This window comes from Xenopus laevis, chromosome 2S, assembly GCF_017654675.1.
Source record: "Xenopus laevis strain J_2021 chromosome 2S, Xenopus_laevis_v10.1, whole genome shotgun sequence".
NCBI lineage: Eukaryota > Metazoa > Chordata > Amphibia > Anura > Pipidae > Xenopus > Xenopus laevis.
In genome coordinates, this window is record NC_054374.1 from 85,256,020 (window position 1) to 85,277,394 (window position 21,375).

The 21,375-nt window shown below is 36.5% G+C and overlaps 1 protein-coding gene across 2 annotated transcripts; it reads left to right on the forward strand.

The window, feature by feature from the left end:
- Positions 1-1,486: 1,486 nt before the first annotated feature.
- nle1.S (notchless homolog 1 S homeolog) lies at positions 1,487-21,042 on the forward strand. Of its 2 annotated transcripts, none has more exons than XM_041582987.1 (13): positions 1,487-1,654; positions 3,770-3,906; positions 5,183-5,400; positions 7,161-7,240; positions 8,163-8,239; positions 8,557-8,654; positions 9,514-9,706; positions 10,362-10,497; positions 12,470-12,516; positions 14,152-14,354; positions 16,650-16,809; positions 18,952-19,022; positions 19,157-21,042. In XM_041582987.1, the coding sequence occupies exons 2-13, from the start codon at positions 3,772-3,774 to the stop codon at positions 19,167-19,169; spliced, it is 1,431 nt and encodes a 476-aa protein (XP_041438921.1). In that variant the 5' UTR covers positions 1,487-1,654; positions 3,770-3,771; the 3' UTR covers positions 19,170-21,042.
- Positions 21,043-21,375: the final 333 nt, after the last annotated feature.

Consider the following 21,375-nt stretch of genomic DNA (forward strand, 5'->3'; position numbering starts at 1 on the left):
CAGGGGGGAGGGAGGCCAGTGGGCACTGGAGGTTTAGTTCTCTTTTAAAGGGCAATTTCACCTTTATTAGCTTAACTGTTAAAACACATAAAACATGGCCCTAAAACTCCCAGAAATGTGTTCAAATGTTCATAACCTGCCAAATTTTGTGGACATGGTAATTAGGGGATGTGGCCATAAAATAGGTGTGGTCAAAACATTTTCACAGCGATATGCACAGCAGATCTTGTCCCTCTTTCCATTTTTCAAATGTTGGGAGGTATGTGGATGCCAAATAGATTTAATATACACTAGCAAAGATTGTGCTTGTCGGGTAATGGTATTTTTAAAGTAAACTACTATATCAGCTATATATTTTTTTCAAGTATGTTTATTAGGTGTGGGTCACAAGCTCATGGTGTCAGTATTTTAAGGTATCATCTTAGTTTTAATACAAGAACTACTATAGCATTTTAATGTAATATGTAAATAAAGCACCACTACCCATGAAGCACAATGTTTGCTAGCATACACTTATTTCCAGTACAGAACTGCAAAATATTTGTGTGTGAATTAAACTGTGTACAGCAGCAGTGGGTATTACATGGCACCCATATAGGGTTGGCACCAGTTCAGTTTTTACCCAAACTGTTCGGTCTTTGTAAGGCCTGTTCGGGTCTGAACTGGTTTTCAGCCTTATGAAAACAGAACAATAATCTGGCCAATACATGAAAAACATTTAAATACTAAGATACTCACCTCAACATGGCTTAGTTACTATGAAGTGCAGTTGATTTCTTATTATTACAAAAAAAAGCAAATCAATCAAAAAAAAGAATGTTTTTTTTCTAAATTAGCATTGCTGTATTTCAGAGCTTTCTTGATAACTACTGTATAATAGAGCTCATACCTGTAATTAAAGGATTGGGCTTACTCATCAAGCCGAATATAGCTATTGATAGGGTTGTCATCTGTGTGGTTTTGAACTGGGCGTCTACACAGTAAAATATTGCGAAACCTGTTTCATCTAAAGTGATGCAATAGCCTCACTTCACCAACATCATTGTGCCCACCTCTGATGTCATCATGTCTGTTCCTACATCACTGCCCCACCCCCAAAACTATCTGCCCACCTCCATGTTTGGATTTAGCCATCAGCAAAGGTGGTAACCCTACACCCATAGAAATATTTATAAATAAACATATACACGCACAAAAAGCCCAGGACCCCGATTGGTATACTGCATTCCAGAGACTGCAGGACATCAGTGGAACTGCCCGTGTTTCCCTAGGAGAATGCCCAGGGAAAACATAGTGGGGAATAAGAATGCACAACTGGGGGCATGATTGATACACCAACACGAGAGAGCACATAAAGACAGAACAATGCACTGTAACGATCTTGTCCTGCAATATAAGCCACTCACATAAACCACAACTCTCACATCAATACAACACGTGACGCACTCAACATTCTATCAAGCTAAACTGGAACGCTGCGCATGCGTGCATCCACTGAGAATTGGGTAACGGAAAGACCTACGCAGAGGAGCGCGCAGGATGATGATGTCATGCTCTTCCGCACATGTGTCTGCTGTAAACACATGTCTGTAGTTTTTTAAGCTCCTGTCTGAAGTAAGGCGACCCTTCTGAATAAAGTGTGTGGATCCAGCAGGCAGGTAAGTTTTTTGTTCAAATGTTTTAATCGTGCATGCGCTATGTGTGTTACAAAATCTTTTAAAATACAGCGAATATACGTTTCTATAATCTCGACTACTTGATTCTGTATAACGTTAAACTCGTGAGCTATCCATTTGATGTTTCTTGTGTTGTGCATCTTAATTACCTTTTGTTAGATTTTTTTTGGTGGGGGAGTGGTGTATTTTATTCATGTAGTATTTTTAGTTCTGAGAAATTGACTAGTCTGCCAATGGTGACATTTATTTTATTTATTTTTATGTCATGGCTGCCATGAATACGATCAGCCTTGCTGTTTGTTACCTTAATGACAGGAGCAGAGTCTTGTCACCAGTAACAACCAGTCAACACTTAAAGGAACAGTTCAGTGTGACAAAACAAACTGGGTAAATAGGCTGTGCAAAATAAAAAATATTTCTAATATAGTTAGCCAAAAATGTAATGTATAGAGGCTGGAGTGACTGAATGTCTAACATAATAGCCAGAACACTACTTCCTGTTTTGCAGCTCTGTAACTGAGTCAGTCAGCGACTTGAAGGGGGGGCCACATGGTACATATCTGTTCAGTGAGTTTGTAATTGATCCTCAGCATTCAGCTCAGATTCAAAAGCAACTGATATGACCCATGTGGCCTCCCCTCAAGTCTCTGATTGGTTACTGCCTGGTAACCAGTCAGTGTAAACCAAGAGAGCTGAAATGCAGGAAGTGTTCTGGCTATTATGTTAGACATCCAGTCACTCCAGCCTTTATACATTACATTTTAGCCTAACTAACTATATTAGAAACGTTTTGTATTTTGCACAGGCTATCTATTCAACCAGTCTTTATTTTTAAACTGTTCCTTTAAGCTGGCCATAGACGAAAAGATCCGATCATACAAATACTTGATTCGTACAATGTTCGGATCGTGTGTGGAGAGTCATCTGTCGTGCCATGCCGTTCAGTCGATCGGACAGGTTAGAACATTTCTGTCGGCTACCGATAATATCTCTGCATGTATTGCCGATCTGACGGTCTTCAGTGTGAGACTGTCACCAGCTTTGTCGGACATAACTTTCGTACGATTGCTGTAGGGGCAGAACATCGGCTCATCTGCTCTTTTTCTACTTTATTTAAACTGAAGGTCAGTGGCAGGTCGGGAGATGGGGAAGTCCAATAAGTCCGATCCTTCGAAGATTTGCATCTATGGCCAGCTTTAGCCTTTTTAAAAATAAAATGGCATCTCGTCTCATTTTTTTTTTAACATTTTATAATATTAACAGCACATCACTGCATGCTACAGTTCTGGAATTATGTTACAGAATTCTGGATCTTAGACCCTAATGGCAGAAATGGGGATTATTACTATGTGCCCTAAATGTCCTATGCTACTATCTGTGTTGTCACTGCAACACAAATAATGAATCCTACTAATTAAATAACCAAATTGAACACCAAAACCTGTGGAAAAATAAGCGGTATCAAATGCGGCCAAGTTGACATCACTTGTAATTTTTTAAGAGCCTCCACCAAGGAGGAGCCCAGAGCCCTCTGCCCTGCTCTCCCTGGTTTCTCCCTTCTCAGCATGCCCCATGGTGGTGTATACCGCAGGTTTCTTCGCAACCTTGACCATACAATCACAACCTTTTCTTTAATAGTGTCATTACTTTGATTACCTCCCACATTAATTATAAGTTTGAGCAAGCTAGATGATACTATTTACCACTTATGACATTAACAAAGGTAAAATTAGTTGATTTGTGTTTAAAAGGGTTCCAAACACCTTTTTTTCAAACCACCTTCCAGACACTTTTTTTTAGTTCAGTTATTTTTAGATTGTTTACCTTAAGCAAACACTTTTTTCAACTTCTTTCCATCTTTCATTTTTTACCATTTTCCCAAAATTTCCCAAAATTGTGAAAAATTAAACTTTACACTTCAGTATTAGAATTGGAAAAAGTCTTTATTTCTGATGAACTATCTGAAACCAACAACTGAAAAAAAGTGTTTGAACAGTCCCTTTAATACCTGTCATAACATTGTAAAATATACATATTTGGCATGTGTAGAGCATTGGGGATGTCTTTGCATCACTGTTTTTTCTGTATTACAGACATGAAGGAGGACGTGGGAAGACTTTTAATTCAATTTAAAAATGAAAACGGAGAGGGTCTGGGAACACCTTTTGATGTTCCTTTGGATATAACACCAGATAAACTGCAGTTAGTGTGCAATGCCCTTTTACAGGAGGTAAAGTTGTTGTTTTATTCTTATTATTTATACTGTTTAATTACTAATCTTCTATTTTTTTAACTGGATTAAAAATCTCAGTCTGTGCAGTTTAGTAATGCCTAACTGAATTGCATCACAGGCTTAGCGTTTATAAGAAAGGAGTAATAAAGGAGAGATTTAGACCTTATGCACTAAAAACAGCTTTCAATTAAATATTCACTACTGTATTAAATATTAGTCTGATGCTTGATATTTGAATATTAGTATGATGACTGATATTTTAAGACAGTTTGCTTCTCTCAAACATTACATTTAAAATGATAACCAGTTTGCCGAGCCAGTGACACAGAAGAACCCAAAAGCAGATTCTTTGTGAGGCTAGCTTTGTATTATGGTATTTATTAATTCAGAACCTGTACTATTTGTTTATTAGTTAATCATTCAGTTTTTGGTTGTATTGTTCTTCTGAGCACTGCAATTATACCATTGTTTAAACTGCACCCCTAAATGATTTTCATCTGACAGTTGTCATTTAAAGTTTAAAAACTTTTCATATGATGAAGACATCAGTTTAAACTGGATGGGTAGGGTATGCCTAAATATCAAAGTTCGAATGGAAGATCATAAGGAATGGCCTGCAAAGAACAATAAGTAATCAGAAACTGCAATAAAATTGAACCTTTGCATTCAATCTGTTTTTGATTGCACGGGTCAGTGGCCCCAACTACTTTGTATAATAAAACCCTACAAAATTTGTCCTGAAGTCCAAATGAAAATAAGGCCATACATGTAAATACTCCTAAATGGAAGATAGGAAGGTCACTTTTAAAGTGAATGTTCACCTTTGCATTATCTTTTACTATGTCCTATTCTTAGCAGCTTTCAATTGGTCTTCATTGTTAATAGTTTCATAATTATTTGCCTTTTATTCTGCTTCTTTCCAGCATTTGTGTGTGTGTAGGGTCACTGACCATAGCAACCAAAATGTGTTGTGTGAGGCTATAATTGTTTTGTTATTGTAAATTTTTATTACTCATCATTCTATTCAGACCCACGATTCATGTTCCAGTCGATATTATCCACTTGCTAGCTAGCTGCTAGGGTAAATTGAACCAAGCAAGAAATTCCAATCTAGAGAGTGGCTGGACAAAAAAAACAAAAACATTCATCTAGCTTTTTCAGAATATCACTGTCTGCATCATGCTAACACTTAATTTAAAAGTGAAGCACCCCTTTAATATAGGTGCGTATTTCTTTATTAAACCATTTCTTACTTTTTGAATTCTATTTTTAGGAGGATCCAGTGCCTTTGGCCTTTTTTGTCCAAGATCTGGAAATCGTAACATCTCTGGATAAGACGTTGGAGAAGCAATCAGTTGAAACAGAAAAAGTGATAGACATAATCTATCAGCCACAAGCTGTGTTCAAAGTTCGTGCTGTAACACGATGTACCAGCTCATTGGAGGGACACACCGAGGCTGTTATTTCAGTAGCCTTCAGCCCAACTGGAAAGTATGTTTCATTATTATCCATTGTACAGATGTTGTGGTGGGTAAAAGCTGGCAAGTGAATTGGCACCAAAGAAATAAGAAAAAAAACCACCAGAATACTAGGGCTCTAGTTAACCTTAATCTTTGATATACATTTGAGATCCTTAAAGCCTTCTATTTTTAAATCAGCAATTCATATTGCACTTGGCAGTGCATGTTTGATATTTTCACAGTATAGCAGATTATTATGAAATTATGATTATTGTGAAACATGCACAGATGGTAAAGGTTTTTTTTTTTTTTAATACGCAATAGGCCAAATTCAATGCAGTGAGAAAAAGGTTTATCATGTGAAAACTCATTGACCTGATACAATTTTAGATGCACTTCAATCCAGAAGAATTTATCTCACGGTTTATCATGTGAAAACTCTAATGAAGTCTATGGGATAAACCTGTAACTGAATTCGGAGAAAAGTTTTTTCCTCCTCGAATTGTATCTCGTCCATGACTTTTCACGTGGTAAAACATGAGAACTTTTTCTCTCTGAATTGAATCTAGTCCATTGTGTTAATTGCTTGTTATAATTTTCTCTGAATACCAAGCTGAGAGAAATGTGCAGTATCAAGAGATCAGTTATCAGGCCTTTTACTTAATTTTTATTTTATAAACCATTTTCTTGTTTATTGCAGTTGTGTAGACACTTGTGATAAAGAGTCAGGTAGTGTCTTATCACAGAATAACCTGTGTTAAAGTAAATCCATTCTTAAATTAAAAGACAATTTTTCGTATACAGACGCCAGCATTACAGAGTTTATATAGTTGACTGTAGGTTTGCCTATACACTCGGCTTTAATGTAATTGCTCTTGTGTTCAGAAAATAATTATGTTCTAAACTTTACAGACAAAATGCAGACAATAAATATAGAGAGAGAGAGACTTTATAATGTTGAGTATCAATATATATAGGTATGGGATCTGTTATTGGAATGCTCTGAATTACGGGAAGGCCATCTTCCATAGATTCTATTTTAAGAAAATAATTCAATTTTTTTATGTTTTTCCTTTTTTCTCAGTAATAATAAAATAGTGGCCTTGGACTTGATCCTAACTAAGCTGCAAATATGGAAAACCCCAGGTCCCAAGCTTTCCAGATAATGGATCCCATACATGTAGATTGATAAACTCAATTGGGACATCATTTTCATTTTAACCATTGGTAGAGTTTTTAAAATGGTTGGTTTTTACATGTTTTGTTATTAGGACTAGATTAGTTGTTTGCATTTGAAATTAAAAGTGAGCCAAGTTCACTAAATTGCGCAATGTTTCCAGTCCTATGCAAATTGCATATTTGTTCCAATGACAAGTATATGTAATTCTACAATGTGATGGGTCAGGCCTTATTTATTAAATCGGAGGTCTAGATGCACAAAAGTGTGCATTTTCTGGCAGCACTTTTGATTGCCATTTTGATTACCATAGTATTGTAGCAGTGATCATAATACTAAGGGACAGATTGAATAAATATAGATATGGTATATACAGAAGTATTCTCAGTACGTCAGTACTTTGACAGTTTATTAACATTTTCCTTAATGTCAGGAAAACCATGGCCACATTGAGTAATCAGCTCCTTAGTTTTCCATAGCTTTTAATAAGTTGCCATTAGTGTGAAAAAAACAGTGGAGATAATAAGCATTTTGATAACCACAGTATAATGAAAGGCTGAATGTGCCATTGCCCATAACAGTTACAGATGAGTACATTTCTTTTTTTCCCTCAGGTATTTGGCAAGTGGTTCTGGGGACACTACAGTCCGCTTTTGGGATCTCAGCACAGAAACTCCACATTTTACATCTAAAGGTGAAAATCTTGGCTAAAATGTCATCTTGGTTTTTATTTTCAATTTTTCCCTCATCAAGGCTGAATGACATCAAGCTCCATTTTCCCTGTATTAAAACTTTCTGCAAATTTGTACCACAGTGAAAACTGAAACCCAAAAGAATATGGCTAGTAATACCTATTTTTGATGCTTTAATATAGCAGTTTATGCTTTTTTGTATCTTGTAAGAAAGACAATTGAAAAAAAATCTCATAAAGTTGCATTTATTGATATAAATATGCATCCAAGAGATGTTAGTTACAAATATCTAGTGATGCACTGAATCCAGGATTCAGTTTGGGATTCTGCCTTTTATAGCAGGATTCGGCCGAATCCAAGTGCCTGGCCAAACTGAATCCAAAAAAAATCTTTCACAAGGGATTCAGGGTTTTTGCGGTGAACCTGGCGAAAAAAATGTGCTTATCACTATCTACAGTATTGCAGTCTTATAGAGGGTATACGTGGCTTGCATAATTACATTCTAAGTGCATGACTTTACATTTATCAACATTGGATTTCATCTGCCACTTAGCTGTCCATTATTGCCAGTTGATCAAGTTCCTGCTGCAAGGATGCCGCATACTGGATGGAATTTATTGAGCTGCATAGTTGTGGGTCATCTGCAAACACTGATACATTATATACAATACCCTCATCTGTTTACATTTATTAGTTGAACTTTGTGGCTTTTATTACATATGAGGTTAAGGGCTACAATTCAGTTTGGCAGGACACTTATGATTCTGTTGATTTCAAATCCTACAAAATGTACAAGGTTTTAATCAAGACATGAACCAAATCCTTTTTTTTTTTTTGCATCCCTAATTCTGCAGTTGTTTATGGTAAAATCCTAACCTATTAATAATATTTTATTTATGAAGTGCATTTTCTCTTAACCTGCAGGGCATACACACTGGGTTCTCAGTATTGCTTGGTCTCCAGATGGCAAAAAACTTGCCTCAGGATGTAAAAATAGTCAGGTTTGTTCATCCTTATTTTGCTATTTACTATATGTTTTGGGATGGGAATGGTGTTTGTGTATGTGTGGGTTTTTTTCAAACACAAATGCATTTATTAAGAAGGGTGATGTTTCAACAGTAGAAAACCAGTTTACTAAATAAAAGCATATTAAGAATTTCTTTTGATGCTACCACAGTTTTGTGGCATTGGGTGTTTTCCTTAACTCCCTGTATAATACGTTATTATATGTAGTTTTTGTGTGTTACTGTATATAGGAATATAATTTTTTTTTTTAAAATACAACAACTTTGTGTTATCTTTACTATTTTATTTAAAGATCTTCATTTGGGACCCAAGCACAGGGAAGCAGATTGGCAAACCATTAACAGGGCACTCAAAGTGGATTACATGGCTGTGTTGGGAACCTCTCCACCTGTAAGTTTTTCATGTTTGTCTTCCTACTCCACAGGGAAAATACTTTTGGTACATTTGGTCAGATTTATATGGTAAATGATAGCTCTGCTTGGTTAAAGAAAAATCTGTAATTTGTCTGACAGCTTTGATTGAGATTTGATTTTTTCTAGTCAAATTTATTTGAAACTGTCCTCTTTTAAACAGTGTCTCTCATGGGTCCTGTATGTTTTCTGGTTGCCTGTTGGTTGTGTGTATGGAAGATGATTACAATGTGTCATTTTATGGAATGATGCCTCCCTCCATTATATAGAACTGAGGGAAACTAGAGACAAACACCTGCAATGTACCTCGTATGTTTTTAAAGTGGTCAAGTGCTAATGACCCCAAAAAAATTTGTATGAGTAAAAACCATTCTCTATTCTCCTCTTTTTTTATTTCTTATTGTCAGCCTCCAAATAGGTAATGTGTCTTACTCATGCTAATTTTATTTATTTCAGGAAATTTGGTTTTTAATATAATTCAATAAAAGTTATATTTTATTTTATGTGGATTGATCATTAGCCTGTGGACTGTTGGAAGTGGTGCATCTGTTTAAAGAGTCTATTCTCTGGGACCATATGCTTTATGGTTTCAATAATTTTGCAAAGTAAACTGCAGTTAAGATTAAGTTCTGCAAGTGTTTGTGTCTTTGCTGAAATTCTGGGTGGAGCAGGTTCTGTATGTGGTATTTTAATGATGAGGACATTGCTGCATGTTATGCCATTACATACCATGTTTGTTTTTGTTTTTTAAATTAGTCTAAATTAGGTTTGATATGCCTGTACTTGTTGCTGCTTTGTTAACATTCACCTAATATTCTATCTGGGCTTTTTTTTTCTAGGAACCCAGAGAGCCGATACCTAGCCAGTGCCTCCAAAGATTGTACTATCCGTATCTGGGATACAGTTATGGGCCAGTGTCAGAAGATCCTTACTAGCCACACGCAGTCAGTTACTGCAGTAAAATGGGGTGGTGATGGACTCCTTTATTCTTCCTCACAAGACAGGACAATAAAAGCCTGGAGAGCACAGGATGTAAGTCTCTCAAAACATTTGTTGGGAGTTACCAACAGTGCAAGGTTCTGAATGATCACAAAACATGTATTGTCCTGTCAATAAACCCTTACATTTTATCTGTGCTCAACCAAAAAAAGTATTTTGTGTGAAACCCAACATTGCATATGATTGCTCTGTGGCAGACTATTTGGTTTCAGGCCCTTCATTTGTGTTCTAACACTTGACCTAGAAGTACTGTTGAAAATCTTTTACTATGGTAGCCATTCCCCCATAGATTAAAGGGGATCTAAACTCAATTTGTGTTAATTTACTCATAGTACTTCTCTGAGCGTGTTTGCAATTTACATTCCGTTTCAGAGTTAGATATAAGAAAAATAGTTAGTAGACAAAAAATAATCTTGTGGTTAAACGCTCAGTGTTTTCTATCTTGGTGCTTAATCAAGGTTTTAGAACCCACACTACATATTTAGAGTTGAGCGCTGTGACTCTCACTGTAAACACTTCTTTTTGTCACACTTATGAGGACCACAAATTCTTAGAAGTAAAATATAGACTTGAGACCGAGTAGATTCATGATTCATGTGGAAGGGCAACCCTAAAACCAGTCCACATTAAGTATCCCTTTTCTGAAAATGTGTATGTAACCATTACATAATACACCTTTTTATTGCAGGGAGTCCTTTGCAGAACATTGCAAGGTCATGCACACTGGGTTAACACAATGGCACTCAGTACAGACTATGTGCTCCGCACAGGGGCTTTTAATCCAGCTGATGCTTCTGTAAATCCACAGGACATGAGTGGCTCATGTAAGTACTTTCCAATGCAAATCTGCAAAATGTTTTACTCCTTATCCACAAAACAACAAAATATTGTACATTTTTACTATATATATATATATATATATATATATATATATATATATATAAATATAAACTATTCCTGGAGTGCCCGCACCTCTGACGTTCGTTGGTTGGAGGTGCTTGATCAATGTTTAAGGTATAAAGAATAGAGGATTCGCACTCTCCTTTTCGTTTCAAAGTATAACAACTTTTATTTCTCACATCACAATCCGACGTTTCGGTCCCTCCTGGGGGCAGGAGTGAGAAATAAAAGTTGTTATACTTTGATATATTCGTGTTTGAAATATTGTTAACACTTTGTAATAATTGTGAATAAGTATGACCTAAAACATGATCTATTTTGCGGTCCTAAACTTAAAGGTCCTAAAACCATAAAATGAGAACCCAATTAAATAAAAACATAATGTTTGCATAATCCAAATTACATATTTGTGTTTAGCAACTTCGGAAACTAAGCATTCCAAGTGCCATCCCGTCGGCGATTTACAGCCGGCGGGAGGCAGTGCGGGTAGATTAGTCGCCCAGAAGAAGAGTATATTTGTCGCCTAGCAACTAATCTCGAATTTGAGCATGTGCCCTGACCCCAAAGGAGAACTAAACCCCCCACGGTGATAAGTCCCCACTGGCCACCCTTCCTGCCTCCCCCCAGCTAAGTATTAACCCAGAATTGTGTCCTCTGTAGGATTACTGACCGCATTTGCAGAGCCAGCGCAGCATAGCTTATGGGCGCCATCTTCCAGTGCTTTGGTCTTCTGCCCTTCCCTTCAGCAGTTTCCGTCACTTCCGGTGCATGCACAGTTTCTGTGAAGATGGCGCCTGTTAGCTCTGCTGTGCTGACTCTGCATGTGCGTTCAGTAATCCTACTGGGGACACAATTCTGGGGTAGCATTGAGCAGGGGGAGGCAGGGACAGGGGCCAGTGGAGGGGGGCCTTTTGACCATGGGGGGGTTTAGTTCTCCTTTAATTTGTATACAGTCTGACAGTGGCCTTGTAAAGCGTAAACCCTTTAGAAATCGTTTTGTAACATTTTCCAAGCTGGTAAGCATCAGTAACTTTTTTGTAGGTCCTCAGAAATTTCCATTGTTTAAGCCATGTCAAACTTTCACAAACCTGTGTTGCTAAAACCAGTCTTGAATAGTGAAGACCCAGATTTCTGTTCTTTAAAGGGTAAGGAAACCTAGTTGGCGCAGAAACCCTCTCCCCCTCCTGTGTGTTGCCCACCCTCCCCCCTGGCTTACCCGTCCCGCTGCGCAAATGCCCCTAACTTGTTACTTACCCTTCTGCGCAGGTCCAGTCCAGGGAGTTCACAGACGACATCTTCTTCCACGCGATCTTCTTACTGCTTTGAACGGCGTTTTGGCGCCTACTGAGCATGCGCCGTTCAAAGCAGGAAGAAGATCGCGTGGAAGAAGATGTCGTTTGTGAACTCCCTGGACTGGACCTGTGCAGAAGGGTAAGTAACAAGTTAGGGGCATTTGCCCAGCGGGATGGGTAGGCCAGGGGGGAGGAGGGAGGGTGGGCAACACACGGGAGGGGGGAGGGTTATTGCGCCAACTAGGTTTCCTTCCCCTTTAAATTAGGCAGGGTCTTCCACACTCACCCGATTATCATCCATTTGATTAAAACACCCCTCGCTTTCCCTTCAAATGTGAACCCTGGAGGTTCAAATACCCACTTGAGTCTTTCTTTACAAATCTGTTATTCAATGAGCTTACAATGCAGTCTTGGCTGTACGAGAGCGGACTGTTGCAACATTGTTTCATTAGTCTATATAGTCATAATTATGCAGAGAATAGCAAAGGACAGAGAAATACTGCATTTACAAATATACTGTACAATAGATGGATGTGCAACTTGTATTTTGTTTGCTAATGTTCTTTAAAAAATACTGTTTACATTTTCTTTTTTTGAAAATAAGTGGAAGTTTTGAAGGAGAAAGCCTTGAAAAGATACAATGAAGTCCGGGTAAGTCTTTGATCAGCAAAAAGCTTTACTTTACCCTCACCTTTTTATGCAAAAGACAAAGGCTGTACATTTATTATGGCTAAGTACAAACCTACACATAATATAGAGAAAATTACCATGTTGAACTGTAAAATAGCTCTGTCTTTTATTTTGCTTGTTTGGTCACAAGTCCTGGAGGAGACATGAGCTTGTTACATGCTGCTGTTCTAGCAAAAAAGAAACTGTAAGGGCTGAACCTGAGAATGGAATAAATAGATGTTAAGTTCTTCAAGGGATTGAGCTGTGACACAAGGGCACTTTATCTCTGTCACTCTGTGACATTTCCATGAGAATTTTATTGAAGAAAAATCTGTGACCTATGCTTTCCTTATGAAAGCAATAATTGCCCCAAAACACTAATGTGAATTATTTTTTTTAAATGCAAAGCAAGCTGTTTTGAATGTATTAAAGTGTATTGGGCTACAATTTTGTTATAATTTCTAGTTGAAAATGCAGGGGAAATACAAATTATTGTTGCTTTGGAGCATGCAATTATGTTGCGCCTATTAATCAAGTAGGGAAGCACCAAATCCCAGGCTTCAGTCCTTTTTCTGCAGAATTCTGGCAAATATGCCTGGCCAAACTGAATCCTTAAAATCATGTGACTTTTTGTCACACAGACAAGAAAGTTAAAACTTTTTTGACCGCGCATGCAGCACGCTGTTCTCTTTAACCAATCCTAGCCCTAATTTGTATATGCAAATTTGGGTTTGGTTGAATCTTTCACAATGGATTTGGGATTCGCCTGAATCCCAAAATAGTGGATTCATTGCATCCCTACTTGGATTTTTAATAATAATTATTTGCACCTTAAAGGAATTGTACAGTGTAAAAATAAAAACCGGGTAAATAGGCTGTGCAAAATAAAAAATGTTTCTAATATAGTTAGTTAGCCAAAAATGTAATGTATAAAGGCTGGAGTGATTTGATGTATAACATGTCAGTCAGACACTACTTCCTGCTTTTCAGCTCTCTTGGTTTACACTGACTGGTTACCCTGGTTACCAGGCAGTAATCAATCAGAGACTTGAGGGGGGGCCACATGGGTCATTTCTGTTGCTTTTGAATCTGAGTTGAATGCTGAGGATCAATTACAAACTCACTGAACAGAAATGTACCATGTGGCCCCCCTTCAAGTCGCTGACTAGCTCAGGGTTAGAGCTGAAAGGCAGGAAGTTGGATTCTGGCTGTTTTTTTAGACATCTGTTCACTCCAGCCTTTATACATTACATATTTGGCTAACTAACTATATTAGAAACATTTTTTATGTTGCACAGCCTATCTATTTACACAGTTTTTATTTTCACACTGAACTGTTCCTTTAATGAAAATGTTTATAAAGCCAGGTATGATTGAATTGTGCGATGTAATTGTGTGATTGTTAATAGATAAAAAGTAATGTACCCATTATTTCCTAGAAGAATTCCTTGATATGTGATTTTATACAGGTCATGGGACTCTTCTAATATTCTTATGTTGTATAACATTTTGGATCAGAAAGCTGTGTATTTAATTTTATCTGGAATTGTTTTTTCAGACAGAGAGCATGGAAAGTGTTATTTCAGTTACTATTAAAACTTCTCTTTTCTCATTCAGGGCCAAGGTCCTGAGAGACTGGTGTCAGGTTCTGATGACTTCACGCTGTTTCTATGGGCCCCAGCAGAGGAAAAGAAGCCCTTGCAGAGGATGACTGGACATCAAGCCCTGATTAATGAAGTTCTCTTTTCTCCTGACACAAGGATCATTGCTAGTGCATCTTTTGACAAATCAATCAAGCTTTGGGATGGTAAAACTGGAAAGTAAGTGCTGTGCCATATTCAAATAATTTGTTTCTGAGCACGTAGTCAGGAGCAATTATTTATAGTAGGCATATTTAAATAAAATTTTCATTACAGTCTAAGGTGAATGTATCGCACAGTATTTCCAGTATTTTGGACTGGAAAATTCTAATCTTCATCACACCATATCATAAGTGATTCATTTATGTTTTAAAGGAACAGTTCAGTATAAAAATAAAAACTGTGTAAATAGATAGGCTGTGCAAAATAAAAAATGTTTCTAATATAGTTAATTAGGCAAAAATGTAATGTATAAAGGCTGGAGTGACTGGATGTCTAATAAAACAGCCAGACTCCAACTTCGTGCTTTTCAGCTCTATAACTCTGAGTTAGTCAGCGACTTGAAGGGGGGCCACATGGTACATTTCTGTTCAGTGAGTTTGTAATTGATCCTCAGCATTCAGCTCAGATTCAAAAGCAACAGATATGACCCATGTGCCCCCCCCCTCAAGTCTCTGATTGGTTACTGCCTGGTAGCCAGGGTAACCAGTCAGTGTAAACCAAGAGAGCTGAAAAGCAGGAAGCAGTAGTGTTCTGACTGACATAATATACATCAAATCACTCCAGCCTTTATACATTACATTTTTGGCTAACTAACTATATTAGAAACATTTTTTATTTTGCACAGCCTATCTATTTACCCGGTTTTTATTTTTACACTGAACAATTCCTTTAACAGCTGTCGTAGCATCCAGCTAATATTTAAATAGAAAGCAAAAATTAAAAAAAGTACACGTACTTATTTTGAGCATTCTACTTTAAATTGTCCTCATTTGTTTGTTCTTTGAAAAAAAATTTGGATTTTTTTTTTTAATGTTGAGGTGATTCAGAAGGGTGCTGTCTTTTTTTCTTCTGGGCAGTTAAACCTAAAATGCAATTAATATTATAATTTCAATGTATTAGCTGGGGTGGTTCTTAAGGGGCTATCTTTGCATTAGTGTTTAAAATGCCAAAAAGAAAATAAGACAGCCCCCTTCAGAATCGCCCCAAATAAAACATCCAGATTATTATTATTACTAATAATAATCTCAATGTGAAAACTGAAAGTTTGCGAAGGTGTAAAGTACAGTATCAGGTTAAATTAGCCATAGGATTCCATGTTCCATACATCACACAAGTAATCTACAATCTGTTCGAAATTCCCTTGTCCATGTTTCTGTAGTTCCATATTCACCTATTTTACATATTTGCTGGTTTATACATGAGGACGCCAGCCTTTGCAAAACTATATTAGAACTCATTTTTAAAGTATAAATTTGAAAAAGAAATGTAGTTATTGACTGTTGTACACTACAAATGGAAAAATGTTCCCAAAAAATTCAAGACTAATCCTTTATTCAGGGATTCAATTTTCACATGGAAACTCTTGTTTTTGAGTCATGGTTTTTACCATTTTACCGTTCTAACCTTCTTATCCCAATTCGGCTTCTTTGGAAGAACTTGAAATATAGTTATCCTTCTTTTATTCCTTTTCTAAAAAATAACCACCCCCTGCTTATTAAAGATTTTGTAGACCCAATTATTGGATATTTATCTTGGCTGAAAATCAAGCTTGATTTTAGGAATCGACCCAAAAATATTTATTTGCCTTTCAAAAACATTGGTTGACTGAATCTATGGCTGAATTATTAGAAAACCCAGGACTGATGAATATTGATTTCATATCTCAAAACTTCTGGTGTCCTGATTTTTGTATTTGAAAGCATTCTTTAAAGGAATTTGCTGTTAAATGGTCAGGTCATTTGCAGAGTATAATAACCACTGAACAATTTTAATTTGCAACTAAACCATCTATACTAGCGAGAGGCAGTTAGATCAGCAGATCTTCTTCAAAAACAGGAGTTTCTGGATAACTGGTTTCCCTTTTGGGACCATTTTGATTTGGGTTATAAATCTAGAATTATCGGCATGGTACAGATTTAACTTAACCTGTAATGGATGTACCTAAATGTTCATTAAAATTTTCTTTAGTTCTTTTATTTAATGGCTACAGATTATTTAATTTAATGTTAATATTCACTGAGTGCTGTTCTACTTGGTTACTGTTGTATTTTGTTCTATTTTGTTACTTGTTTCCTTATATTGCTATCATTACCCTTTCAGCTATTATATTTGCTCTCTAAACTGCTATATATTTGTAAAAAAAAGCCTTGCATTTTTTATTGTAAAACTCAGTAACAGCATTTGAAAGGTAAAAAAGTGATGCCTATAGTCACATTACTGACTAATTATAATGTCTTTTTTCTTTCTTTTTAGATTCTTGACATCCTTACGAGGCCATGTGTCAGCGGTTTATCAGATAGCTTGGTCGGCAGACAGCAGACTTTTGGTCAGTGGGAGCAGCGATAGTACACTTAAAGTTTGGGATTCGAAGACCAAGAAGCTTTTGATAGACCTCCCAGGCCATGCAGATGAGGTATGTTTAAGTCTGAGTTCCTTTTTAATTTTCATGAAGCTTGTGTGGCAGGCGTATAATATAACTGGCCATCCATAAGACCTTTCCATGTTAATTTTTTGAGGTTATTTTTTATATTGTTCAATTATTGATTATTAATATCATATATATTAGATTTCAATAATTCTCAGCATGAAATTTTATTTAAGTCTTTAAGCAAGTTCTGGTTCCATATATACACTGGTAATTGGATGACTACAAAGGATATTATTGTATACAACCGGGTGTCTCTCCTAGTTCTAAAATTGACTGTTTTTCCTGAAATACAAACAGGCTTCCCTAACCCACATAGCCATACCGCATATGCACTGGAAACTATATATACTATTTTAATATGCATTAAAAAGCATAAGTCGACTTTGTAACACATCTTTGAGTTGTTAAGGCAAAGTTTAATTATAATAAATACCAAATTATCATAATTCATCAAATTATGCCATAACGCGTAAATCACAATTCATGTATAGATCCTAAATATCCCCCCTAAATAGAAAGCTTGCCAAACAGCATGAAATTAATAATATTCTGTGATGGAGATGTACAAGGAAACTAGGTCCCGGCACCCTTCGGAGTGAAAAACGAACACATTCATTGGCATTTTACCTAATTTGTGTTGTTAAGGCCTATGACACATGGTTAGGATTCCAGTCATTTTTACCTGCTGCATATTTGTGATAAAGGATAAGTGAGCCTTTTATATTGTAAAAATCAGGGAGCTTTTTTGCAATCTTAATAATGTTAATTATCTTTTCAGTTTAAGCAGATGTAATGAATTTTGTAAATACAGTACCATGTCAGTGGAGGGATATAACTTTAGGAGGAACAGAGAAGTGTTGTGATGTTACTCTGCTCAGGAATGAGATGGAAGAGTCTTCTGACGCTTTGATCTCTTTTCTTAGCAGATCAACATAAGAAAACTTCTCTGTTTTGTTTCAAATTAATTAATTACCCTGAATTTAAGTTCCCCCAGATTTTAACTTTTTTATTTGTGGTCCCACCAATTTATAATGCATTTCAGTGGGTGCATTTCCCTGATTTTAAGTAATGTTTTCCCGGATTTTACATCAACATCTTATCCTTATGTACCCAAAAACTGCTTTTTCCTCTATGAGTGTTATTATTTGTAAAATAAAGGTTTAAAATACTAACCAGATGTATATGTTGCCATGGTTCTGCCTGTAAATGGTCAATTCCAATTAGTCTGTCCCTTATATAGTCCTGCACCGATCACTTATTGCTTTAGGTTGTGTATGTGACTGACAGAGAGGCCTTACACATGTCCCCCATAGTGTAACATTAACACTGAAATGCTTAACCCTAGATATTTACACGGATTGTATCTCAAAGTAAAACAGACTCCTGTGCTTATATCCTTTTAGTACTTGAAGAAAAAGTTAATTTAACACATTTCCCTGATTTTACATTTTCCTGGATTTCATATATTTCTTCCTGGTCCCCTGAAAAACGTAAAATGGGGGTTCTACTGTATCTCTCTGATTTCACTGGAAGAACTGACCAGCAGGTGGCACTGTTGTTACAAAATGTATTATATTGACAGTGAAGGTCTGAAACTGAAAAAAGGTTTACTTACTACCATTGAAAGGTGAAAATGTACTGGTACCCAAAAAAAAACCATAATGTACCAAGTGTTGCATAGGTTATAATTTTCCGCCTCGTCGCCATCTTGTGAGGCCTCTCGGGAAAACTTCTCTATGCGAGAGCCGGCCTCCGAAGCTTTTGCGCTCTGCTGTACCCCATTATTTGCCTCTGAGGTAGGTGTTGTCTGATAGGGTTTATTGGCTCCGTAATGCAGGATTTAGTGCTTCTTTACCAGGATATTTGCGGGGTCTCTGGTGGAGCTTATTTATTAGTGTGTGCTCTCATCTGCGGTCAGATCACTCCCCTGTATCTTGGCATTTGTACTGCAGTAGAACCCCCATTTTATGTTTTTCAGGGGACCAGCAAGAAATGGTGTAAAATCCAGGAAAACTTAAAATCAGGGGATGTAAAATTGAGGTTTCACTGTACTACTACTTCTTTTTGAATTTATCAACTTCTTTAATTAGTTTGCATTCTTTTTTTTTTAATGTCTGTTATTTGTAGGTATATTCTGTTGACTGGAGTCCTGATGGACAGAGAGTAGCCAGTGGAGGGAAAGATAAGTGCCTAAGGATGTAAGTTTTCCTATTACAAAACTTTAACATACTGGAGACACTGATAATTTAATTAATTTATATTTCTATATTTAAATGCACAGAATTGAATGAAGCAACTAGCATTATTGGATTATATTTTCTTTCCTGTACAGATGGAGGAAGTGAGGAGACAACAAAATATCACCAGCAGAAATCTTGAAAATCAAGGCCACAGATTGACTATTTCTATCCTGTAGAAGGGCGGTGGATCCTGTGCATGGTCTGTTCCAACACGACCCAAGGAAAAAATATTTTTACAAATACTTACAATCTGATGCTTTAGCCTCGCAGGCCAATTTAGCAAGGTCTAAGATGTCTTGTTTCCTGCAGTATATTTAAAAACATACATGTTATTTATATATTGCTCTCTGATGACTGATGAATGAATAATAAAACAATACGTTTCAAGAGATATTTTAAAACTTAATTGACGATTTAATACAAAAAAAGGACAAAATGTCTTTCTTGGCTTTATATAACAAAAATATTCAATGGCAAGAAGGAAAGGTATACTCACCGGGAGGATCGATTGTATTTCTTGATTTCTGAATTATTTTGGTTTTGCTCTGCAGCTGTCCAGTTTGGAATTTCTATGGCTGGTTGTAACTTTAGCAGACAAGCAGCAGTTTAGAAGTCAGAGGGCCTGTTTACTCATCTTTCATTCTAAGCAATAAAACAATACAAATGTAGCTGTGCAGATCACCAGTATTTGTTTACTGGGGTCAGTGACCTTAATTGCCAGGTATTCTTTTAAATTGCATGATTGAAATCATCATATTTTGAATGGTAATCATTTTGAAAAATAGAAATTGAAGATCCACTAAAGGGTTGCTAAGTATAGGTCACTTAAGGACACATTAAATATCAATTTCAACTTTTCTTTTCTTTTTCTCTCTTTAATTACATAGCCAACTAGAGAGATTGTTTAATTGCAGCATAATTGTATATTATAGGAATTCTTTTACAAGAATTTCCTTTTTTTCTCAAAAGCATCAGTTAAAGGACATGTAAAGCCTACATTTTCCTACCATGTATATAAGTTGGGCATAGCTTTCCCTCCCAAGCCACATCATCTGTACTGCATACACCAGCACCATCACATTTTGCTAATACAAATAGCAGCTTTTATCTGGCGGCCATTTTCCTTCTGACATATATTCAGTAACATTGACATCAGCAAACAGGACATGTATGCTGTAAAGTTCATGCAATGCACAATCTAGGTTTACACAGGCAGTGCTGCTGGGGTTGAGCACTGTAATGGTTAAGCTGAGCTCAGTGGAGGTGGTTAGGAGACAAAATAGGATCAGACCGCTAGAGTTTCTATGGTAACCAGCAATACTATCTCTTCATTGGCTGTTAGACTGAAGGGGGTGTGTTTAGTAATCTGAGCTGAGAAGAACTGAGCATGCTCATAAGTTAACAGCCAAAGCAAATTCCTGAGGGAGGGGGTTATAGGAGGAGAAGAATTTCTAAGTGATCAAGGAGATGCTAAAGCCTTACTGTTAACCTTTTAATAACCAGAGTGGCAGTTATCTAAAGGCTTCAAAGAGGTTGTTCACTAATTTAAAAAAAATAATAATAATTTAGACATGCTTCCCAGGTGCTCAGTCATGTGACTTGTGCTTTGATGAACAACAGTCTCTCTTTACTACTGCACTGTAAGTTGGAGTGATAGCACCCCCCAGTAGCCCATCAGCAGAGCAATGACACTTGAATTGCTAGGTGTAGATGTGAGAAAAGCACTTAATAGTAAAATGCCAAGTCCCACCATGACTCCTTCAATTATACACAGTAGGAGAAACAATAGCTTATCTGAAAGCAGTTACATTATGAAGTGTTGTTTTTTTTTTCCTGAAAGCACAGGATCAGGCACAATGACATAGATTGCAGCTCCGCACACCAGTGTTACAACTAAAAAAATGCATTTGTTGGTTCAGGAGTTAATTATTTGTAATGTAAACAGTGTATTTCATGAATAAAAACGGCTCCATAAAAATCTTGACGGAATCCCTTTAATTCCTTGTGCAGCCTTTGCTGTATCCAACACTTATCAATATATACAAATGAATACACTCATTATTTCAGACAAGTCAAAAAGCAACCAATTTCATAATGTAGTAGAATATTTTTAGAAAATGGTTATTCAGAATAGTTTCTAGCGTTAGATAAAGTTGAAAGTGGTCTTTCCTTAAAGGGCAAATCAGCCCCAAAAATGTGCCCAATAAAACATAATTCTAAGCAACTTTCCAATATAAATGTATTTTAAAATGTCAGTGTTTTTACAGTTATTTGTAAAAACAATTGCTATTAAAAGCACTATTTGCTTAAC

Excerpts from the sequence above, each read along its gene's own strand:
- nle1.S (XM_041582987.1), top strand. The coding sequence starts at position 3,772 with ATGAAGGAGGACGTGGGAAGACTTTTAATTCAATTTAAAAATGAAAAC. Across the intron at positions 3,907-5,182 it reads GCAATGCCCTTTTACAGGAG|GAGGATCCAGTGCCTTTGGC; the intron begins GTAAAGTTGTTG and ends TTCTATTTTTAG. Across the intron at positions 16,810-18,951 it reads TCCCAGGCCATGCAGATGAG|GTATATTCTGTTGACTGGAG; the intron begins GTATGTTTAAGT and ends TGTTATTTGTAG.